At 44.5% G+C, this 18,607-nt stretch overlaps 1 protein-coding gene across 2 annotated transcripts in view; it reads right to left on the bottom strand.

Annotated features, from left to right (window-relative positions):
* Positions 1-18,013, bottom strand: part of LOC102481906 (adhesion G protein-coupled receptor E2-like) — a 29,711-nt gene extending 11,698 nt beyond the window's left edge. The window contains exons 1-13 of one of the 2 annotated variants that reach the window (XM_027776770.1): positions 17,933-18,013; positions 17,359-17,412; positions 16,952-17,071; positions 13,808-13,963; positions 11,818-11,964; positions 11,235-11,435; positions 11,098-11,144; positions 10,358-10,435; positions 9,458-9,635; positions 7,491-7,598; positions 7,105-7,328; positions 6,724-6,903; positions 4,209-4,406 (exon numbers count right to left, since the gene is read on the bottom strand). In XM_027776770.1, the coding sequence (XP_027632571.1) occupies positions 4,209-4,406; positions 6,724-6,903; positions 7,105-7,328; positions 7,491-7,598; positions 9,458-9,635; positions 10,358-10,435; positions 11,098-11,144; positions 11,235-11,435; positions 11,818-11,964; positions 13,808-13,963; positions 16,952-17,071; positions 17,359-17,412; positions 17,933-17,990 (1,749 nt within the window). In that variant the 5' untranslated portion in view covers positions 17,991-18,013. Of the gene's footprint in view, positions 1-4,208; positions 4,407-6,723; positions 6,904-7,104; positions 7,329-7,490; positions 7,599-9,457; positions 9,636-10,357; positions 10,436-11,097; positions 11,148-11,234; positions 11,436-11,817; positions 11,965-13,807; positions 13,964-16,951; positions 17,072-17,358; positions 17,413-17,932 lie in introns of both variants that reach the window. The other variant, XM_027776769.1, reaches the window with a different exon arrangement.
* Between the last annotated feature and the right edge of the window lie 594 nt (positions 18,014-18,607).

The raw sequence follows: 18,607 nt of genomic DNA on the forward strand, positions 1-18,607 counted from the left end.
CTTCCTCTCTTTCTTTCTTTCTTTCTTTCTTTCTTTCTTTCTTTCTTTCTTTCTTTCTTTCTTTCTTTCTTTCTTTCTTCTTTCTTTCTTTCTTCTCTTTCTTCTTTCTCTCTCTTTCTTTTTTATTTTCTTGTTTCTTTCTCTTTTTCCCTCCCCTTTCCTTTCTTTCTCTCTTTCTTTTTTCTCTCATTATTTCTTTTTCCTTTTCTTTCTTTTCCCCCCATTTTTTTCCATAGGGTGCATGAACTCGATGGAGAGACAGAGACAGTGAGAAAGAGAGAAATCACCCCCAATCACCCACACTGTGATCCTTTCTCCTCTATTCTTTTTTTTCCCATTTATTTATTTAATTTTACATTTTATCACATGTCTTCACAGTATACATTTTTCCAGCACAAATACCATGCATGTCAGTCAAGACAAGGATATTACTATATACATTATCATCAGCAAATAACTTCTCACTTTCTTTTTAATCAGTTAAGCTTACTTTTACCAGTGTTTTCCTTCCCCTTTCCCCTCCTTCCCTTCCATACTAAACTTTTTTTTTCTTCGCATTTTGTTGATTCAGAAAATATCTTAAAGTATGGACAAAGCTAGAATCTAGCCACAAGTGCACTGTAATTTTCTTATGAAACAATTTTTTTTCTCTCCATTCCCCCTTTTACAAAAGAAAAGTATAACCTAACTCATTTGCAAAAACTTAGGGTAATCTCAATTTGATCTGTTATTTGCACAAAGCCCCACTAGAATTCAATTTCCAATGCAAGGCAATAGATACTATTGTATTATTGAACTTATGCAAATAACCATTCTGCCACAAAATAAGGATGCTCACAAATATTTTCCAATTGCAAAGGGGTCAGGAAGGGAGAAAAGTCTATGTTTCAATTAAAAAATTCTTTCTTTTTCTTTTTTTTTTTTTGTTTTTTAACAAATTGCCAAACCCAATAACTCAAAAGAAAACAAAACCCCTTAAATCTGGAAGACAATGCATAGAAGCAAATCAGTAATGTTTTAGAAAGAAAATCATAGAGAGAAGACTCCTCCATTACTGCTGAGAACTAGTCATTTCAGGGTAAAAGAGAAATGAAGATATTCTACTGATAATTCAGTCTCCAGCCTCCAGTCTCAAGTGGAGAGGCAAGGGGCAGGTCTTTGGAAGAAGACTCCTCCATTGCTACTGAGAACTAGTAATTTCAGGGAAAAAGAAAATTCAGTCTCCAGTCCCCAGTCTCAAGTGGTAGGGAGCCCCTTTATCCTTCTCTCTGTCTCTCTCTGCCTCTCTCTGTCTTCTCATTTTTTAGTAATTTTTCTTAAAATAATTTTTTAAAGGTAAAAAATTCTATTGGCTTCCAGACCCTCCTTTATCTTGCTAATAATTCCCTTTCCCCTTCCCTTCTAGGAGAGGCAAGGGGCAGGCCTTCCTCTGAAGACTCCTCCATTACTGCTAAGAACTATTTATTTTGTATAGCACGAGTGTGCCACATGGTTTTTCTTTTTTTCTTTTTCCTTTTTTTTGGAGAGGTTTTTACTATAGGGCATGTGCGCTCACCAGAAAGACAGAGAGAGACAGAGAGACAGAAAGTGAGAAATCACTCTCCCGGGGGGATGGCCATACCACGATCCCTTGTCCTCCATTCTCCTCTTGGGATCTTGGGCATGCATGCACATGTGCCTGGCATGAGTTTAAGCCACTGGGTCTGGGACTCGAACTGCGGTCGACTACATGGGAGTCCAGTAACACAGCCATTATGTCAACTGCTGGTCTCATTTTTCTTTCTTTTTTTTAAAAATATATATTTTCATTGTTTTTCCCTCTCTCTCTCTCTCTCTCTCTTTGTTTTCTTATTTTTTTCTTCTACCTCATCACTTTTCTCCTCAATCTTTATTAAATGAGTGTCTAGATGGATCTAAGGGAACCATAGTCAAACATCAAATACTATTAGGGTTAACATATTCCTCAATACCCACTGAATCTGCTGCACAAAGGGATAAAAATGTGACTTCAATGAGATTGCAGATCACCTCCTCCTGCATGCTCCTGAATGCTCAGATTGAACTTCAAGAATTGAGAAGAAATACACCATCCACACTAGAAACCACCACAGGGTCACAAGAAATATGGGAAAGCAAGAAAATACCTGTCTTCCAAGGGAAAAGAATATCTCTTCTTCATCCACAGACAGTTCAATGGAAATAATAGAAATGTCTGATAAAGAATTTAGAATATTCATAATGATGATGCTAACAGAGATGGAAGAGAAGAGAAACAATGAACTGTGAAAGAGGAAGGAGAAAGGAGCTGACAAGTTCCAGGAGGTCAGGAAATTCTTGTAAGATCTAAAAAAGGAATTATACACTTTAAGAAACAAATAGACCTGTTAGAGATGAAGGTGATAATAAAATACAGGATACAGGAAATCAAAACCTCCCTTGAAAGTATTTAAAGAGGCTAGATCATACAGAAGATTAAATCTCAGATGAAGAAAACAGAATCACTGATCTAAAAAAATCCACCACAAAGAATGAGAAAATAGTCCAAAAAATGAGAATAATATACAAGAGATACTAGATACCATCAAATGTCTAAACATCTGGATAATTTGTAACCTAGAAGGTGAAGAGATTCATAAGGGCATTGTTAATCTATTCCATGAAATCCTGCAAGAAATCTTTTCAAATCTAGAGAGGCATTCAAAGATCCAGATCCAAGAAATACATAAGACCCCAAATAGAATCAACTCAAGAAGATCTTCTCCAAGACGCATTATAGCCAGATTGCCCCAGACCACAGACAAAGACGAGGTCTTCAGACTGGCAAGAGAGAAATGACACGTTACCTACAAAGGATATCCCATAAGGATAACAGTGGACCTCTCATCAGAAACAATTCAAGCAAGGAAAGAATGGGAAAACATATTCATAGTGTTGAGTGAAAAGCAATTTCAACCCAGAATACTATACATGGCAAGATTATTCTTCATATGGGAAGAGAAGACAAGAACCTTCTCAGATAAACAAAACCTGAAAGAATTTACCGACTCCAGACCAGTTCTCCAAGAAGTTCTGAAGGGTGTGCTCATGGATAATGTGCATTATGAAAGAACTATGGGGCTGACTCCATGGCTTGGTGGTTGAGGCAGTTGAATCCACCATGACCAACTCCATGATTTAAATCCTGGCCCTGGTGGCTTGACAAACACGCCAGACATGTGTGCATGTGTGTGTGTGTGCCCAAAATCCAGAAGAAAGGGAAAGATGGAGAAGGGATTTCAGCATGACCATACCCCATGTGGAGGGTGCTTTCTTTCTCTGTCACTGGTTGGAGCCTATGAGATCGCTAGCAAAAATGAAAAAGAAAAAACTATGCATGGATGTCAATGTATACAAGTTGGAACATTCACTTTGTAAGCTAAGTAACACATGTGATCGAATGTATAAAAGAAATTGAAATAAAAAATTCAAAAAATCTTTTTGCATCAAATAAGCTCATACTTTAATTCCATTTTCCCTTGAAAAATTTCTCTCCATTTTAAATTTTTTTCATGAAGCAAAAAAATCACAGAATGTTTTTCTTCCCCCCAGCAGATAATTCTACATTCTTTTGTCTGTTGAATGTTTCTTCCCTTTGCTTCTCTGCCCATCCCATATCACCCACTCTCTGCCACTCACTCTCTTCCCTTACAGCATCAGGTATCTACATTTATATTTCATGAACTTTTTAAAAGGAGGTTTTTTCCTTTGAGCATGTGTACTTGTGTGTGTGTGTGTGTGTGTGTGAGAGAGAGAGAGAGAGAGAGAGAGAGAGAGGAATCATCTCTCAGGGGAGACGTGGGGGATTGCTATACTGTAATCCCTTCTCCCAGAATCTTAGAATCTTAGGCACACATGTACATGTGCCTGGCATGATTTTCAAACCACTGAGTCCAGAACTCAAACCATGATTGGCCATGTGGAAGTCCAGTAATGAAACTACTATACCATTTGCTAACCCCTTTCATGAACTTTTTGAAGTCCTCTTGTACAGTATGGGGTTGTAACAAGAGAATTTGTTTTCTAGTTGACTTGGGCAATGTGCAATTGGCAGTTTCCTTTCCTAACCTCCCTCTGAAACCCAAATTATTTTTTTAGGACTGCAATGCAGCATTGCTCCAGGAGCCCGGCATCCCTTGGGGCAGAACAGGGGTCCTTAGGACAGTCTGTACCTTGGATTTGGTTTGGTTGATGGCTGTGAGGAAGAGGAGGTGGGCCAGGAAGAGGCAGAGTGAGAGCTGCAGGTGCAGGGAGGTGCTGGTGTTCTGGATGGCTCTGCACAGGAGGAAGGTGAGGGCTGCCAGGAGGAGGCACAGCAGAGACAGGCCCAATCCCATGTAGGTGATGATGATCAGCACAGGGTCCTCATCCTGGGACCCAGAAAAAGAAGAGGTCATTATCACACTTTTCTGCTTTCTGGGGTAATGATCTCTCCATCATTATTTTTATAATAAAGAATTATTTAATTTTATCACTATTTTAAGTTTTGCTATAGGGAATGTGTGCTTACTAGAGAGAGAGAGAGAAAGAGAGAGAGAGAGAGAGAGAGAGAGAGAGATATAAGCTGCCAAGTCTGGGATTGAACCACAGTTGACCATGTGGGAGTATAGTGCATAACCACCATGCTACCTGCTGGTCCCCAATTTTTTATAAAGAATGACTTTTAAAAATTAATTTTATGGGAACCAGCAGTTAGCGTAATGGCTATGTCGCTGGACTCCCACGTAGTCGACCGTGGTTCGTGTCCCGGACCCGGTGGCTTAAAACTCACGCCAGGCGCGTGTGCGTGAGTGCCCAAGATCCCGAGAGGAGAATGGAGGAGAAGGGATCGCGGCGTGACCATCCCCTCTGGGGGGTGATTTCTCGCTTTCTGTCTCTATGTCTCTCTCTGTCTGGCGAGCGTACGCGCCCTACAGTGAAAATCTCTCAAAAAAATTAATTTTATTTGTTATCATTATTATATTAAAATTTGCTATAGGACACGTGCATTCAAGAGAGAGAGAGAGAGAGAGAGAGAGAGAGAGAAAGTGAGAAGGCATGCTGTCTGTCAGCTCTGGGACTTAAGCCATGGTTAGCCATGTGGGAGTCCAGTGTCTTAAACACCATACCACCTGCTGGGTCCCCACCACTTTATTTATTTATTTATGGAGAGTTTTTTTCGCTATAGGGTGCGTGTGCTCACCAGACAGAGAGAGAGAGACAGGGAGACAGAAAGTGAGAAATCACCCCCCAGGGGGGATGGCCACGCCACAATCCCTTCTCCTCCGTTCTCCTCTCGGGATCTTGGGCACACACACACATGCGCCCGGCGTGAGGTTTAAGCCACCGGGTCTAGGACGTGAACCGCGGTTGACTACGTGGGAGTCCACTGATGTAGCCATTACGCTATCTACTGGTTCCCCCCACCACTTTATTTTTATGTTTTAGTCGTGTTAGGGAGTGTTTATGTGTGTATTAGAGAGATAGGTGCACCCTAGACAAGGTCTCATCATGCCATGATCCCCAAGCCTTTCAGCTTGTCAGGATTCTGGGAATACGTCTGAGACTGATGTGTTTTAGGATCTCAGACAACTTATTTTTCTTCTCCTTTCCCTTTCCTCCCTCATTTTCTTTTTCTCTTCCTCTCTACTGTTCTGTCTCTCTAATTCTCCAAATTGAAGAATGGAGAGGCAGGATCGGTAGGTGGTGTGGTGATTGAGGTGCTGGGCTTCTACACCGTTGACCCTGGCTTATGTGCTGGACCTGGCAGTTTGCTTTTGCACTCTCCGTTTGTTTGTCTGTCTCTCTCTGGTCAAATATGAAGAATAATGATAATAAGTAAAATTAAAAATAAATAAATCTTAAAAAACAAGAATGGAGGAGCAAGGTGTATTTTTGAATTTGATGGGTAAGTGACTCCAGGCTCAGAATTTTAGAGGATTCTGACCTGGTCAGCTTACCTACTGAAAGAGCTAAAGGATAAGTGAGTTCTTACTCAAGACAGCCTTGGAACTCATGAAGTTTCAAATCCTGTCCCCAGTAGCTCGAAAATCCCAACAGGATGGAGAAATGGAGAAGGGATTGTGGTATGACCATGTCTCACTAGGGGGTGCTGCTTCCGTCTGCCTCTGGCAAGCATCCATGCCCTCTGGCAATTAAAAAAATTCTTCCAGGGACCAGCAGATGGCAGGACACCCACATGGCCACCCGCGGTTCGAGTCCTGGACCTGGTGGCTTGAAACTTACACCAGGTGCATATGCGTGCATGTCCCCAATCTCAAGAGGAAAATGGAGGAGAAGGGATTGTGGCATGGGCATCCCCATGGGGGAGGGTCACTTTCCCTTCCCCTCTCTGTCTTTCCTCTCTCTCCAGCAAGTGCGTGTGCCATATGGCAATAACTGCTAAAAACAAAATGAAACAAAACACCAAACTTCCATTAGGGAGAGAGACAGAGAGATAGAGAGACAGTCCTCCCAAAGGGATCTTGATACCACAATCCATTCCCAGTCTCATCCAGCCCTGGATCATGGGCACCCACATGTCTGGTGTAGTCAGGGAGGTTTCTGGTTGTGATCCTGAAACCTTACCAGGTGGGTGGTGTTTTATCACTGGGCTACCATCCAGCCCCACGCCCTTTTAAGCTTCTTACGTGTGGGCATTTTTTTACGTAGATGGACATTGAATGCAGCCCCTCTCAGGGCTCTCACCTGCACGTCATTATGGGCCATGAGGACAGCAAAGCTGCTGAGGTGGGTGCAGCGGCAGGTGGTGCTGTCCTCCTTGGTAGTCACCATCCTGCAGCCTGTGGTGGACCAGTGACCACATCCATCCCCTCCATGGTCCCAGAAGACACAGAGCACTTTTGCTCTTGGCCTAGAGCTCAGCGTCTATAGGAACAGGGTACAGGCATGAGTTGGTGCATCCGGTGCTCAGAGATGCAGACCCAGAGCTGGCTTGGGAAGGGGTGACTTCCTTGGGGAGAGGATGCACCATGAGGGCTTCCCTAAACCCCAAGTCGGAGCTGAGCTGCAGGGCTGTGCTCAGGACTCAGGTGCCTTCCACACCCAGAGCCCACCCCCAACACTCACACGGTGGGAGAAGGTGAAGGTGACCGGGGAGCTGAGGTTCTGGGCATTCTTGGTGCTCAGAAAAGCAGAGACGATGTCTGAGAGCAGGACAGGGGGGACTCCTTGTGGCACATCACTGGAATTCTGATTCAGAGCTGCCTGATTCTCAGGTTTTGGGTCCAGAGGGGCTTCAGCCAGCAACTTGCCCATTCCTGGAGTGTAGACAAGGCCCACCGCAGAGGAGCCTGTGGGTTGGCAGCAAAGTTGAATTTTGTGTCCTCACTAGGGTCTTTTCCTTAGATGGGTTTTTCCCTTGCAGCCCATCACACCCTACACATATCTCTATTTTTCATATCCTTGGGCATCTTGACCCACCAAGAGGTCTGATCTGTGTTTTCAGCCATTACCTGTGTTGTCAGAGTTCTGTCCCAGATCCCAGTTCAGCTGCATCTTTGCCTGATTCAGGCTCAAAGTAACATTCCTTTCTTCTTGCTTCTGTACATCCAGGGACAGTGCTATGAGTTGCGGAAATTACATAAAGGGAGGTTGGTTAGAGATGGTGTGTGCAGTGTAGGTAATGCCATTATTATTATTATCATTTAGAAAACACTTTTAAAAGATTTATTTATTTATTTAATTTTAAAATGTGATCTGAGGGAGAGAGAGAGAGAGAGAGAGAGAGAGAGAGAGAGAGAGAGAAAGGGAAAGTGAGAAAGCAAGCCACCAGGTCTGGGACATGAACTGTAGTCAGTCATGTGGTCCAGAGCTTTAACCACTGTGCCATCTGCTGGCCTCATAATGCCACTATTTTATGTGTGTGTGTATTCAGTTTGCAAGCTAAGTGACACATGTGATTGAATGTATAAAAGAAATGGAAATTGGGACCAGCAGTTGGCATAATGACTATGTCGCTGGACTCCCATGTAGTCGACCACGGTTCTAGTCCCAGACCTGGTGGCTTGAATTCACTCCAGGCGCATGTGCATGCGTGCCCAAGATCCTGAGAGGAGAATGGAGGAGAAGAGATTGTGGTGTGGCCATTCCCCCTGGGGGGTGATTTCTCACTTTCTGTCTCTCTGTCTCTCTCCGTCTTTCTGGCAAGTGCACGCACTGTATAGCAAAAACCTCTCCAAAAAAAAAAATAAAAGAAATGGAAATAAAAAAAGTTTATGAAAAAATGGAATTAACTTATGAGTTTATTTTGGTGCAACTCCAAAAGAAAAAAAAATAAAAGAAATGGAAATAAATAAAGTTTATGAAAAAAGGGAATTAACTTATGAGTTTATTTTGGTGCAAACACATTTGAAATGTGTGCACATTGTTTTTTTTTCATAATATGCATTTCCTTGATCATATATATATATATATATATATATGTATATATATGCATGTATATATAGTCTGAAGTTACAGAAGATTATTAGAGAACAGGACAAACAATCATATGACAAATTAGGTAGCCTAGATGACATAAACAAATTCCTGGAGGCATATAAATCACCAAAACTCAAAGAGAAAGAAAAACTCTGAACAGACCTCTAATAGATAAGGAGATTGAACCCATAACCCAAAAGGTCTCCAAATGAACAGTCTAGACCAGATGACTTCACTGGTAAACTCTACCAAACATTTAGGGAAGCAAGAACATAAATATTTTGTAAATGCTTAAAAAACATATTTATGAGGCCAGTATTATTTTATAACAAAATCAGATGAAGATGTCTCAAAGAAAATTATGGACTAATGTTTTTTATAGACGTGTTTGCAAAAATCGTCAACAAAATACAAGGAATAAGAAATAACCCGCTGGGGGGATGGCCACACTGCAATCCTTTCTCCTTCATTCTCCTGTCAGGATTTTGGGCACACACACATATGTGCCTGGTGTGATTCTCAAGTCGACAGGTCCAGGATTTAAAGCTGGCTATGTGGCATCCAGCACTTTAACCTCCATGCCACCCTCTGGCCCTCCTTTTTAAAATTTTTTTATGTTTTGGGAATTTTGCTATAGGGCACAAATGCTTGCCAAAGAGACTGAGAGACAGAAAATGAGAAATCACTCCTCAGGAGGATGGCCATGCTATATTTCCTTCTCCTCCATTCTTCTCTTGAGATTTTGGGCATACTTGCATATACACCCAGCACTAGTTTCAAGCTGCCATGTCTAGAACTTGAACCAAGGTAGGCTACATGGGAATCCAGCACCTTAACCACTATGCTATATACTGGCTCCTTGGTCTGCCTTTGAATCTTTTATTTGAATGCATTTGTGAGAGTGACACTGAGATTCAAGTGTGGATGCTCTACTACAGTGGGAAGAGAAATACAGGAGGGAACAGACGGAGCCGAGACCAGGGCAGATCCAGGTACCTACCTGTGCCTGCAGAGTAATTGAGGGTCAATGTCCCATCAGGCAGGGCCTTGCTCAGGTCTCTCAGGACATTCTCCAGACCAATGAGCAGGTTACTGGCCACACAATGCTGTTGTGGGCGGGGCAGAATCTCCAGGTCCCCAGGAGTTCCCAGGAGCTCATCCACATTCTCCATGAGTTTCTGGAGGAATTGGAGATGTGAGCTAGTGAGTTATGGGCCAGAGGGGCTGCACAAAGACATCAATGGCTCAGCTCCAGAGAACAGACCCTGGAGATTATTTTGTGTGGGGGATAGTAGGTAGCATGGTTGTTAAGATGTTGGACTCCAATGTGGTTGACTGTGGTTTGAATTCTGGACCTGGTGGCTTGAAACTCATGCTGGGTGCGTGTGTGTGCATGCCCAAAATCCCAAGAAGAGAATGGAGGAGGAGAGATTGCAGTATAGTCACCCGCTAAGGGTGACTTTCTGACTCTTACTTTCTGTTTTTCTGTTCTTCCTTGTCTCACATGTACCCCATAGCAAAAATATCTCTCTCAAAAATATTATTTTGGCAATAAAAATATTACTAGATGAGAGTCCCTGGGTGGTCCTGGCCCCTGGAATATGGCTCCCTAGAAGCCAACCCTCTTAGGGCAGCTGCTGGGATGGAGTGGAAGTCACATAGAAAGGTCTTAGGTTCATGTCCCTAGGTTCATGTTTGGGTCTCCCTGTATATGTCTGGCCCATGTTACTGTGTCTATCCTGGCTGAGGCTGTGGGTTGTGTTGCATGAAGTCCATGTTGGGTGTCTAACAGTGAATAGAACTCCCAGAGTGCCATGGGGCAAGGCGGGGAGTCTGACCAGCACTCACACATCCCTGTATGGGATGCCTTCACCTTGCCTCCTCCAGGTTCTGCCCTTACCTCGATGGTTTTCTGGGCTGAAGCTGACTTGAAGTCTTTGCCCAGAGCCTGGAATTTGTCAAAGAATTCAGAGAGACTCTAAGAGAGAGGAGATGAGAGAGTGAGAGAGCCTTACTTAGGACTGAGGACAGAAGTCTGACTGCTTTTTCCTATTTTCAAACTCCCTTCCAGAGGGCATGGGATGAGTTGCACCCAAAAACATTTATAGACCATTTTGGCCCATTTGATAACAGGATTCATCTTAAATTCTGTCCCTGTCATCTTTATGATGGGTGAGTCATGCCTGCAAGCATTAACAGACCATTTGACTCATTGGTAATAGGACTCTACCAACATCTTGTGACATATACAAGTCGCCTTATCTCTGTGACAGTGCACTCTTTACTGATCCCCTCATGAAACACAGCTCTTCCTTTCCAAATCACCAAACTGAGAATTGTAAAACTCACCTATGAACTATAAACCCCCCACTTTCAGATGCCCCATCTTTTTGGGCCAGACCAGTGAAAATACTGTTTTCTCTAAATTCCAAACCTTACCACTCTCAGTATCTGATCACTCAGAGAAGGTCATGTTTACTTTTTCTCCGGGTCTGGTTACACATATTTGTGCTTAGAAATAAACCACATATTTCTGCAGAGTTGGCAATTTTCATCGACAGAACCAAGGAGCAGCCATGGCAAAACCATGTGGAAGGATTTCCTGCCACCTGCCACCTGCCCAGGGCTGGAGCCGCTTACCTGACTGTTGATTCCATGGGGCTGAGTCCAGTTGGGCAAGGAGATTGCTGCTGGGGACAGTTTAGTGGTTCGTTAGATGTGAGAGTCTGTGCGTTTGTGTTGTTGGGGAGGTTCTAAGGTCAGATGAGACCACGTACCTTCGCAGACCACGCTCGATTGGTTCACCGATTTCGTTTGGTTACTGCGGGCCGTTTGGTTATTCCAGGCCGTTTGGTAATTCAGGCTCCTGGTCTTCAGCTTCCACCCTTGACGACAGCGGCATCGATAGGAGCCCACGGTGTTGACGCAGACGGTGGACACGTGACACTGATGCTGCCCGGAGTGGCACTCGTCCACATCTGGGACACAAAGGAAGGAAGGGGTCAGGCCCTGGCCTAGCCCAGACCAGGGTCCCTCTCCCCACCTAGTCCTTGGAGAGGCAGACAGTGGCAATGGGAGTGTGGAGAGGCCTGACGTCTGCAGGTGAGCCCCGTATGGAAGTGCAGGTTGTGAAAACCCTGAGATACATTCTTTCCTTCCAGTGAACCTCCCCCTTGGATCCCCAGCTCCTTCCCTCCCCACCCCCCCCCATTATTTCAGTCTAGCTACAGAAGGGTTAACACTGGGTACAGCAGGGCGCCTCTGGCGTTCTTTCTGCTGGGTTAGCGAGGGCATCATTGCATGTGTGACCAGGCGTGTGTAACTGTGGGTCTCAAGGAATGTGGGGTCTGAGCTCTGTACCTTTGCAGATGGTGGTGTTTGGGCCGTTGGGTGACCCAGGAGCTGGCGTCCAGCCAGGGCGGCAGCGACACTCATAGCTACCCATGGTGTTGAGGCAGTGGGTGGTGCTGTGGCACGGGTTCTGTCCTGAGGTGCACTCGTTCGCATCTGGGGACAAAGACAGGAGATCAGGCCCTGCGTTGACTCAGTCCAGATGTCCCCTCCACTCGCTGTACCCATGTCCTTATCGTTCTACTGCCCCAAACCAGGGACCAGGACTGCGTGTGCCACCACCTGGTGACCTTCAACTCCACCTTCAGGACGCCTTTTGGTGGCCTCCCTGTAAGATGGGTTTGGCAGGAACCAGGATCCCCAGTTTATAGGAAGTGAAACCAAGAGGAAATCTGAGTTCTAGGGGCTGGACTTCCTGACCAAGGACTCTCATCTTTCCCCTCTTAGCCATAGCCAAGGTTCCACTCCTCAGAACTGGAAAGGGAGGTGCCTTCACTGCACATGACAGAACAGGAAGAGGAGAGACTGAGGGTCTCCATGAAGGATGGAGCAGGCTGTGTGCAAGGAGCTTTCCTCTCAGTGTCACCCCCCACTCCTGCTGTCCCTAGGAACCCAGTCTGTCTGTGCAACCTCTCAAAAAGATGCATCACATTATATATATATATATACACACACACACACATACATACATATATATACACACACATATATGTATATGTATTATATTTGTTTGTTTTACAGAGTGCTTTACTTACTTTTAAAGAACAAATAACCCCTTGGGACCAGCAGTTGGCATAATGGCTATGTCGCTGGACTCCCATGTAGTTAACTGCGGTTCAAGTCCCAGACCTGGTGGCTTAAACTCATGCTGGGGGCATGTGCGTGCGTGCCCAAGAATCTGAGAGGAGAATGGAGAAGAAGGGATTTCAGTGTGGCCATTCCCCCGGGGGGGGGGGTGGGGGTGATTTCTCGCTTTCTGTCTCTCTGTTTCTCTTTGTCTGTCTGGCGAGTGCACGTGCCCTATGACAAAAACCTCTCAAAACAACACCACCTCTTAAAAGAAAAAAAATAAAAGAACAAATCACCCTAACTTACATACACGTATATTTATATACACATATATACCTACACACATACACACACACACATTTGCCATAGGACACATGTGCTTGCTAGAGAGAGAGAGAGAGAGAGAGAAAGAGAAAGAAATCACCACCCAAAGAGGATGGCCATACCATGATCCTTTCTTCTTCATTATTCTTCTAGGATATTTGGCATGCATGCACACAGTGTATAATTTACATTTAACCACTTTACATCTTTATGGTGCACAGCGTGGTTTTTCCCAGCACGAATACAGTGCCTATCAATCACAACAAAGACTTTACCGTATACATTGTCATCAGCAAATAACTTCATTTTTGTGTCAATTAAATGTATTGTTTGTTCTTTTTCCCAGTTCTCCTCCCTCCCTCCCTTTATTGCCCACCACTATTACCCTCTCCTTCAAACGTTTTTGCTGCAAGGTGTGTATGCTCATCAGAGAGAGACAGAGAGAGAGAAAGTGAGAGATCCCCCTGCTGGGAGATGGTCATCCTGGAGTCCCTTCTCCTCCATTTTCCTCTCAAGATCTTGGGCATGCACATACATGCCTGGTGTGATTTTCAAATCACAGAATCTGGAACTGGAGCCACTCAGTCAGCCACGTGGGATCTGGCCACCTTAACCACCATGCCACCTGCTGGCCCTAATTTGCTAACTTTATGCAATGAACAGGTGTCAAAGCTGCAATATGGGCCCAAGCAGCTGGTCCCTGAGTCTGCCCTTGGCCTTCGTGTCACTCTGCCTCTTTGTGTGGGCGGGACAGGTACATTCACAGCTGTCCTGCTTCAGACCTGGGCACCAGACCTGTGGCCAGGGCCCTGCCCTCTGGATGCTGCAGGAACAGCTCTGATGAACCTCATAGCCTGGGGGATGGAGAACGTGAGATGGTTCTTACCTTGACACGTGTTCTCACTCTCATTCCTGAACGTTTTAGCCCCAGAACTGAGCCCATAGCCTGGGTTGCACATGCAGTAGAAGCTGCCCTCCGTGTTCACGCAGTCTGCGATTTTGCCACAGGGTGGCGCCATGGGTGGTGCACACTCATTGATGTCTGGAACACAACAGGGCAAAGGTCATCTCCCAAAGGTATGAGCTCTCTCAGGGCAGACTCTGCTTTCCAACCTGACCCCACCGTGAGACATTGACATTGATGCTGCCCAGAGCAGCATTCATCCACATCTGGGACACAAAAGAAGCTAGCCCAGACCAGGGTCCCTCTCTCCACCTGGTCTTTGGGGAGGCAGACAGTGGTGATGGGCGTGTGGAGAGGCCTGACGTCTGCAGGTGAGCTCCGTATGGAAGTGCGGGTCATGACTGAGATAGGTTCTTTCCTCCCAGTTGGTCACAAGGAGCTGTCTGGGGTCCCCCTGAGTCTCCCCCTTGAGCCCCCAGCTCCTTCCCTGGCCCTCTCCCCTGCATTGGTTCAGTTAGCACAGAGGGCACCTCCAGTGTTTGTTCTGCTTGGTTAGTGCGGGCGCCATTGTGTGTGTGACTGTGGGTCTCCGGGAACATGGGGTCTGAGGTCCGTACCTTCATAGATGGTCGTGTTTGGGCCATTGGGCGACCCAGGAGCCGGCGTCCCTCCACTCACCGTACATCTTTATCTTAACTAAGCTCCCTGGTGACACTCTGGGGCTGGGTAGTCCCAGAAATCCTGCCCGTCTCTCTGCTCATCTCTTCTGTCTGACTGGGGCTGAGGACAACTAGATGCAGACAAATGCACTGTGCTCAGATGAGGCTACGTGGGAAAATTGCCCTCACCTCCCTGGTTCTTCAAGGGTACACAGAATCAGTGCTATGGTTTATGTCTCCCCCACAAAAAATTTTTTTTGTGTGTGTGTTGAAAATGAGTTGCTAAACAAAACAAGACAAAACAAAACAAAAAACAAAATGAGTTGCTAGGAGGCCAGCAAGAGGCATAGTCATTAAAGCACTAGCCTCCCACTAAACTCCATGGTTTGAGTCCTAGACCTGGCAGCTTCAAAATCACAATGGGTACTACGTGTATGCATGTCCAAAGTCCTAAGAGGAGAATGGAGCAGAAGGGAGTGCAGTGTGGCCATCCTTTCTGAGGGGTGATTTTTCACTTTTCTCTTTCTCTGGTGAATGCACATGCCCTATAGCAAAAATCTCTAAAAAAAAAAAAAAGTAGGTTCGTATGATTGTGATGGTATTAAGAGGGTGGAAACCTAATATGATTATGGAGCCTATAGGATATAGTTAGGGTGGGCCCCCATGATTGACTATTGTTAACTTTATTTATTTATTTTTTTAGAAAGATTTTTTTCTATCAGGTGGATGCATTTGCTGGAGATACTGAGAGAGACAGTCAGAAGGAAATTGAGACATCATCTCCTAGAGGAAAACGCCATTCTGTAATCCCTTCTCCTTCATTCTCCTCTTGGAATTTTAGGCACATATGCACACATACTCAGTGTGAGTTTCAAGCCTCCAGGTCTGGGACTCAAATCACGATTGGCTATGTGACAGTCCGGCACTCTCATTCTCAGTCCTCATTGTCATGAATACATGCACATGCTCTATCATAAATAAAGAAAAAAGAAATATCTTGTAGAAATATCTGCAAGGTAATGGATGGGCTGGTCAGAGACTCCAAAATCTTGGTTTTTATTATTTTTTTTTCTGATAAAATTTTCTTTTCGCTAAATATGAAATAGCACATGGACTCTTAGAAAACAAAGAAAATACATAAAAAAAGAAAGCAAGCAAATTTAAAAATTCTGTAATCCCACTACACAGACTATGTGAAAATATGGGACATGCATTTCCTTAGCATTTCACACATATTAGGAAAATTATCCTTTGTCAAAAATAGCTGACTTTTTTTTGGTAGATGAAAAATAGTTCTTTTCATGAAAGTAATTACATTTCTTTTCTTTATTTTAAAATTTTTTTAGGTTTGTGCCATAGGGTGGATGTGTTCACTGAAGAAAGACAGACAGGGAAAGTTAGAAATAACCCACTGGGGGCGGGGGTGGCCATACTGCAATTCCTTCTCTTCAATTCTCTTCTCGGGATTTTGGACATGCAGGCATAAGTGTTCAGTGTGATTTTCAAGCTGCTAGGACCAGGACTTGAACTGCAGTTGGCCATGTGGGAGTCCAACAATGTAACTGCTATACCATCTGCTGGCCTGTCAACACCATACCTATTAATCATGAAAACCTAATTGTTCATTTCCTTCACTTCCTGTCTCCTCTCTCTTATCCTTTTTATTTAAAAACAAAACAAAACATTTATTTATTTATTTGTTGTGATCTTCAAGTCACTAGGTCCAGGATTTGAACCACAGTTAGCCACATGGGAATCCAGCACTTTAACCACCACACCACCTGTTGGCCCTTGCTTATTCTTTATAAAAAATGTGTATTTAGGGACCAACAGATGGCATAATAGTTACATTGCTGGACTCCCACATATATGACCATGGTTCAAGTTCCTGACCTGGGAGTTTAAAACTCATGCTGGGCACATGTGCGTGTGCCTGTGTGTGTCCAAAATCTTGAGAGGAGAATGGAGGAGAAGGGATTGCGGTGTGGCCATCCCTCCCTGGGGGGTGATTTCTCACTTTCTGTATCTCTCTGTCTCTCCGCTGAGCACACATGCTCTATAGCAAAACAAAACAAAACAAAACAAAACAAAACAAAACAAAACTCTCACTAAAAAATCCCCAAAAAACCAAAAAACCAAAAAAAAAAACCCATGATTTATTTCACCCAGGAGAGAGAGAGATAGATATGGAAAAAGAGAGAGACACTCACACATGCACAGAGAAATAGGCATCCCAAACAGGGTCTTCACACTGCAATTATCTCTAGTTTCAGCCAGTCCATGCCTAACATGTACAGGGAGGGCATAGACTGCGAACATGGGACCTTCCCATATGACTTCAGCATCATGATTATCACATTATCCATGCACCCCAACCGACCCCCCTCTTGGGTTGAGGGCTCCAAATGCCCCATGATCTCGCCTACAATCTCCAGCATGCCCCTGCATGCCCCCCACAACTCTGTACCATCACAACTCTCCAAGACGTTGGTAAAAATCTCTCCAGAGGTTGAACTGAATCCCGGATCGCAGCGACAGGTGATGGCATTGATGCATGAGGACCTTCGCGGGCACCACGGGGCACAGCCTGTGGGGATGGAAACCATGGTGAGGAGGTCAAAGGAGTGGAAGATGCCAGCTTTCAGCTAGGAACCCAAGAGGGGAGGAGGGGAGAGGTGAGAAGGGATGGCTGCCATCCAAGAGGGAAAATTCAGGAGCCTGGGCATGAGGAGAGAAGAGACACCTTCTGTTATGTCCAGAAGAAGACCATCTCCTAACGTCACATGTAGAATAAGCCTCCTTGCCCTTTGATGAGGAGACCCAATAATGCACTCCCCAGCGTATGTCAGAGTGGTCCTGGCCGGGCAGACTCACCTGGAGCGCTCTGGGCTGAAGGTCCCAATGCCAACACCAGTAGAGCAGAGAGCCCTGGGGGCAGAAAGATGGAGAGGTGATAGAGGAAAATCAAGTCTTTCCTTCCTTCCTTCTCTCTTTCCTTTTCTTTCTTCTTTCTTTCTCTCTCTCTTTCTTTCTCTTCCTTCTTTCCTTCCTTTCTCTTCCTTCCTTCTTTCCCAAGAGGAGAATGGAGGAGAGGATTTGCAGCATGACCATCTCCCCTGGGAACTGATTTCCCACTTTTCCTCTCTCTGACTGTCTCTCCTATGAGTGCATGCACCCTATGGTGAAAATGTAAAAAAAAAAAAAGAGAGAGAGAGAAAAATTCTTGTTAAGCTTTTGAGTTTGTCCTAGCAGTAAATTTTTATCAACTTTCTTGTTTTGGACCTTAATATAAATGAGCTAACATCCTTCCCCCCAATTTCCCCCCTGCTTTCTTATACAGACAAGGAGAAAGAAATCAGACATCAAGTAAAGGATTGAGAAGATTCTCAAACTAGGTATTTAGCTCCCAGACATATTTGTCTATTGTTAATATCATAATTTGACCTACCTGGCAGCAAACTTAAACGTCTATTTCTCATGGTGCAGGTGTCCACAAGCCCAGCCATGGGAGACGTTCATGCCCAGTGTGCTGTGAGTTAGAATCACTTCCTTTTTATCTGTGGCTGACGTCTAAGATAAGTGGAATTGGGCAACCGTCAGTCTGCATGCCTTCTTCCCCTAATCTCTTCTATGATTTCTCAGAAACTCATGGTTCTATTTTTCTCTCTTAGGAGGAAGAGTGGGAGAGAAAGAAGCAGGTATATATATATTTTCTTTCTTTATCCATGAAGGAGTGCACGCACATACACCAGAGGGAAAAAGAGAGTACGAGAGAGATGAACACTCTCCATAGGGTCTTGGCCATGCTGTGATTCCCTTCTTCAAGCCCTCCAGCTCATTGGATCTTGTGCGTTTGCATATGTACTTTGCATGTGCCAGGCTGACCAGGCTAGCGATTTAAAGCATAGTCAGCACGTGGCTTGTAGCAAAGTCTGGCATGCTTCCCACCGTGACGCAGAGGAGGAAGCATGGTTCTACTTTTAAATGTTTGTTACTGTTGCTCTTAATTGCGAAAACCTCAAGAGTAATTCTTGATTTTTTTTTACTTTTGCTATAGGGCATGCATCATGCTTTCCTGAAAAAGAGAGGGAGAGAGAGAGAGAGAGAGAGAGAGAGAGAGAGA

The sequence above is a fragment of the Tupaia chinensis genome, unplaced genomic scaffold (assembly GCF_000334495.1).
Source record: "Tupaia chinensis unplaced genomic scaffold, TupChi_1.0 Scaffold138060_1, whole genome shotgun sequence".
Classification (NCBI taxonomy): domain Eukaryota; kingdom Metazoa; phylum Chordata; class Mammalia; order Scandentia; family Tupaiidae; genus Tupaia; species Tupaia belangeri.